The sequence below is a fragment of the Piliocolobus tephrosceles genome, chromosome 16, assembly GCF_002776525.5.
Source record: "Piliocolobus tephrosceles isolate RC106 chromosome 16, ASM277652v3, whole genome shotgun sequence".
Lineage (NCBI taxonomy): Eukaryota > Metazoa > Chordata > Mammalia > Primates > Cercopithecidae > Piliocolobus > Piliocolobus tephrosceles.
Genome location: NC_045449.1, coordinates 72,233,206 through 72,238,853, shown reverse-complemented (window position 1 = coordinate 72,238,853; position 5,648 = coordinate 72,233,206). Strand labels below are relative to the sequence as shown.

At 53.0% G+C, this 5,648-nt stretch overlaps 1 protein-coding gene across 1 annotated transcript in view; it reads left to right on the top strand.

The window, feature by feature from the left end:
- DNAH17 (dynein axonemal heavy chain 17) overlaps positions 1-5,648 on the top strand; it is a 152,157-nt gene that overhangs the window by 109,719 nt on the left and 36,790 nt on the right. Inside the window, exons 50-53 of the mRNA XM_026455920.1 lie at positions 436-669; positions 1,783-1,947; positions 3,182-3,277; positions 3,438-3,655. Coding sequence (XP_026311705.1) covers positions 436-669; positions 1,783-1,947; positions 3,182-3,277; positions 3,438-3,655 — 713 coding nt within the window. The remainder of the gene's footprint in view (positions 1-435; positions 670-1,782; positions 1,948-3,181; positions 3,278-3,437; positions 3,656-5,648) is intronic.

Genomic DNA, 5,648 nt, shown 5'->3' with positions numbered 1-5,648 from the left:
AGGTGTGTGAATGCGTGTGCACGTGTATAGATGCAGGTGTGTGAATGTGTGTGCACATATATATGTGCATGTGTGCGTGTATGCGTGTGTGTGCATGTGCGCCACCATACCTGGCTAATTTTTTATATTTTTGGTAGAGATGGGGTTTCACCATGTTGGCCAGGTTGGTCTCGAACTCCTGTATGCATGTGTGTGTGTCAGAGATAATGATAATAAGCTCTGCTGTGTCCTGGGCACTGAGCTAAACCCTTCCATGGTGCAATGCCCACAAGAGCTCCAGGATCTGTTGCTTTCAGCAGCCCCTTTGGGCAGTCAAAGACACTGAGGTTGGTCTTGGGGTACCTCGTCCAGGGCTCCTGGTGAGTCCGGGGAGCTCCACTTTGCTGATTTGCAGGATGGGTTCACCAGGGATGACTGGCTGTCTCATCTTTGTAGCGGGAAGTCAAGGCCTCCATCAGCCTCTTCATGTCCTACGTGCACACCACGGTCAACGAGATGTCCAGGGTGTACCTGGCTACTGAGAGGCGCTACAACTACACCACACCCAAAACCTTTCTGGAGCAGATCAAACTCTACCAGAACCTGCTGGCCAAGAAGAGAATGGAGCTTGTTGCCAAAATCGAGAGGCTGGAGAACGGCCTGATGAAGCTGCAGAGCACAGCTTCCCAGGTAGGAGAGGGGGGCCAGCTGCCAGCTCCCGTGCTGTCCCCTGGAGGCCTCTCAGGAGCCGCTACTGTCACAGGTTTCTATGGGCTGGTCACACCGGGGCTCAGCACTGCCTAAAGTAAGATGAGCCTCCTGCCTTTGAGAAGCATTCACTCCTAGGCCAGGGTTAGTATACTTGTCATAACAAAAAAACAGGCTCAAAATGCTTTCACAATGTTGGGCATACAGAGGGCACATTACACAGGGGATGGCACCTGCCCCAGGTCTGGTGAGATTTGATCATGCCCAATGCAGTCAACAAATATGCATCTGTTCATTCATAAATGCCATTCATACCATGGTGCCCGGCTCAAAAACCTCCCTGGATCCTTTCCTTCACACTGTATTGATGTTTAAGGCTTCTGCCTGCTTCAGACCTTCCTCCATCATGCAGTCCCGGTCCTTCATCTTTATTGCCCACCATTGACACCTGTGAGGGGGCCTGAAAATAGCTGCCACCTCCCTGCTGGAGTTGTGAACAGACTGGCGCCTCCCATTTGCTTCCGGGGGAGCTTTCGCACCCCTGCCCCCACAAACTCTTGCTATCACTCTCCCACCAGCCTGGAGGGGCCCTGGCCAGCTCCGCTCAGCACTGCAACTCAGCTGGCATTTGAGACAGAGTCTCACTCTGTCATCCAAGCTGGAATGCAGTGGTGTGATCATGGCTCACTGCAGCCTCAACTTCCTGGGCTCAAGCGATCCTTCCACCTCAGCCTCCCAGGTAGCTGGGACCACAGGTGCAGCCCACCATGCCTGGCTATATTTTTTATTATTATTTATACAGACAGGGTCTCACTATGTTGCCCAGGCTGCAGTTGATATTTTTCTTTTCAGTCACCTTGCCAACTCCTTTGAGCACCGGGAATGTCTCATACTTGTGACCCTGTGTACACAGTCAGGGCTCAATACCTACTTTTAAGATATTGAAAAGACTCTCCAAAACGAGTCACTGGGAGTCATAAGACACAGCCCTGCCATTCTGCCCCTCTGTGGCTCCCACCCCTCGTCTGCCCAGTGCAGGGCGGTGTATGTTGGCTGCGGCCCACGCTTGCTGTTTCTTGGTTTCTCCTTCCCCAGGTGGATGACTTGAAAGCCAAGCTGGCAATTCAGGAGGCTGAGCTCAAGCAGAAGAATGAGAGTGCAGATAAACTGATCCAGGTGGTCGGCATCGAGACTGAGAAGGTTAGCAAAGAGAAAGCCATTGCTGATGAGGAAGAAGTCAAGGTCGAGGTCATCAATAAGGTAGGTGAAGGCAGCCCAGTGTGGCCTCAGGAGGGCTGCTGCGCTGGCCAGGTCTCCTGAGCTTCCCCATGCGGTCAGCTGCCACCGACAGGCATAGGAAAGGCTGAGACTTACATAGAAGGACAAGGTTCCTAAACCAGTGGGACCCCGAAGGAGGAGTCTCTCCCAGGTGAGGGCCCCCACTCAGAAGCAGGCTTTCCTTAGAATTAACTCCCATGCCTGTGGCCGAGCTCCTCAATGTTCAGCCCCCAGCCCACGGTGGCAGCCTCACCAGGAGCTTGTGAGAAATGCCGGCCCTCGGGCCCCAGCTTAGCTCTGCTCAATGGGGCTTGCAGGTTAACGAAATGCCTGTGATCCATGAGCATGGGAGGGGTTGAGAAGACCTCGCTGGAGCCTGGTCCTCAGACGTGTGGCTCCAGACTCCCCCACCCCCGCCACAGAGGGTAGGACGTTACTGGCCTGGGGTGGGCTCCTTGCTGGTTTGGGGGGTGGCTGAGGTTGAGAACCACTGCTTAGGGGGAGTGTCTTCATCATCTTTGGAGCCTGAAGGTCACAGCATCATTGGTATAGCTTCTCATCACCCCTCCCTGGGTGCTTTTTTTGTCGTCAGTGCCACATCTGGGCAATTATTTAAGAGCGTTCCAGTCATTGCCCACTGTCTCCTGAGTGAATGAATGAATGAGTATGGATGAAGGAGTTGCTATTTTCTTAGAGGGGGATAAGCTGTATACTCTGAGATGTTCCATTTTGGATCGATTATGAAACAGCCCCAGAAACAATAAGACTGCAAAGTCAGGGTGGTCTGGGTGGCCCCTGGATTTCCCCTCCAGTCTTGGAACTCAAGAATCCCACCCAACTGCCGAGGCATTGCTCATTCTGCCCTGAGCGCTGTGGGGCAGAGCAGAGGAGGCAGGGAGGATGGTGGGCTCCAGACAGGGGCCAAGTACACACGGAGGGATGTCGGCAAAAGAGCACAGTCAGCAAATGCAGCAAATGAGTGGTAGCCGGAGGGGCGGCCTCTTTTGTGGAGCTCAGACCTGCTAGGGCCTGGGCCGCCCCTCACCACTGCTGCCTACACATGCACATATGCACATACACGCATGCACATACACATACATGCACACACGTGCACATGCACGCACACACATACACACATGCACACACATGCACGTACATGCCCCCACAGGTAGATGGACAGACCTGCAGTAACCTCTGCTGTCCATCTTCCTTCCAGAATGTCACCGAGAAGCAAAAGGCCTGTGAAACGGACCTGGCCAAAGCAGAACCAGCCCTACTGGCAGCCCAGGAGGCTCTGGACACTCTGAATAAGGTAAAGGGGGAGGGAAAGAAAGGGGACTCCTGGCCTGGGTGGAGAGGAAGCGGCCTTCACTGTTGGCATGGGTGGTGACGCGCTCATGGCAGCTTCCTTGGGGCATCGCCGAGGACCCAGTCCAAACTCCCATCGGACCCATCCCGTCTGTCGTTTGCAGAACAACCTGACAGAGCTGAAGTCCTTCGGGTCCCCCCCGGACGCCGTGGTCAACGTCACCGCCGCCGTCATGATTCTGACCGCACCTGGGGGCAAGATCCCCAAGGACAAGAGCTGGAAGGCGGCCAAGATCATGATGGGCAAGGTGGACACCTTCCTAGACTCCCTGAAGAAGTTCGACAAGGAGCACATCCCCGAGGCCTGCCTGAAGGCCTTCAAGTGAGTCAGGGCTGGGCCTCGCGGCCAGGGCTTCCCTCCAATTCTCCATCAGGCCAAGGCAGGGTGCTGAGGGTGAAGCGTGGCCTCAGGCTCCTGGGGCCTGTGGCTCAAGATCTAGGCAGCCCCTTCCCCATACAGCACCCCAAGAACACAGCTGACAAGCTCAGCAGCGGGAACCCTCAGGCCACAGGTCAGAGAGAGAGGCCGGCCAGGCCCCACAGAGGTCGGCCCCTGTGAGAGTAGCTGACCACATGAGCACATGTATTGCACACATGAATACATGTGAGCACAAATGCAGTGCACACATGCACACATACAAAATGCACACATGTGCACACATACTTATAATCACACATGCATGCACACATGTACACGTGAATGCAGTGCATGCATACAAAACACATGCACATACATGTGTACATATAAGCACAAACATGCATGCACATATGTACATATGAATGCAGTGCACACGTGTGTGCTCACACATACACACATAAGCATGCACATGCACACATGAACATGTGTACACATGAATACAGTACACACAAAATATACATGTACACCGATACACATGTGCGCACACACATGCACGCAGGCACGGACAGCGGGTGGCCACATGCCTGGGGCTCTGCCATGCATCTTTCTTTTGCTGGCCTGACTGTAAAGGTCCTACATCTGGAGGGACAGAACGGGCAATGGCTCCTTCTGGGATGAGCCATGGGACTCGGGAAGGGTGCCATGGGGACTCCGCCTTTCACCCCGTAAATGTCAACACGCTGGCATTCTTGGGGTGCTCCACTCTGTAAGTGCCCAGCCTGTCTCCCACCCCGTGTGGCTCCTCACTGGCCATCCCCTAGGAGGCCAACTTCAGGGTGCCTCCGACCCGGACTGAGAAAAAGGACCAGACCCCAGTGACTCCAGCTAGGACCCCAAAACCTCTCAGCTCCCATGTGGGAGGAAGAGGGTGGGACTGCTGTGAAACATCTTGTAAGTATAGAATAAAGTATAAGAGAAACCAACAAGAACGCCTGTAGGGCTACACCAGGGTGTGCCACCATCAATCAACATTTGCTATATTTCTTTTCCATCTTTTTTCTAAGGTTTTTTTTTTTAATGTATAGTTGAAATAATACTGGGCCGGGCGCGGTGGCTCACGCCTGTAATCTCAGCACTTTGGGAGGCCCAGGCGGGCGGATCATAAGGTTAGGAGTTTGAGATCAGCCTGGCCAACATGGTGAAAGCCCATTTCTACTAAAAATACAAAAATTAGCCCGGTGTGGTGGTGCATGCCTGTAATCCCAACTACTCAGGAGGCTGAGGCAGGAGAATCGTTTGAATCTAGGAGTCAGAGGTTGTAGTGAGCCGAGATCATGCCATTGCACCCAGCCTGGGCGACAGAGTGAGACTCCATCTCAAAAAGAAAAGATAATACTGTATACGTATATTTATTGCGCTTTTTTTACTTAATATTATCACACCAAAAAAAAAACAAAAAACAAAAAAACACTTTTCCCTATGTTATTAAAAACACTTCTTAGCCAGGCATGGTGGTACATGCCCGTAGTCCCAGCTACTCGGGAGGCTGAGGCATAAGAATCACTTGAACCTGGGAGGTGGAGCTTGCAGTGAGCCAAGATCACACCACTGCACTCCAGCCTGGGCAACAGAGTGAGACTCCATCTCAAAAACAAAAACAATAAAACACTTCAAGGCTGGGTACGGTGGCTCACACCTTTAATCTTTAATCCCAGCACTTTGAGAGGCCAAAGCAGGAGAACCGCCTGAGCCCAGGAGTTCGAGACCAGCCTGGGCAACAAAGAGGACCCTGTCTTGACAAAAACAAATTAAAATTAGCCAGTCGTGGTGGTATGTGCCTATAGTCCCAGCTATTCAGGAGGCTAAGGTGGGAGGATCACTTGAGCCTAGGAGGATAAGGCTGCCATGAGCTGTGATCACACCACTGCACTCCAGCCTGGGCGACAGAGTGAGACCC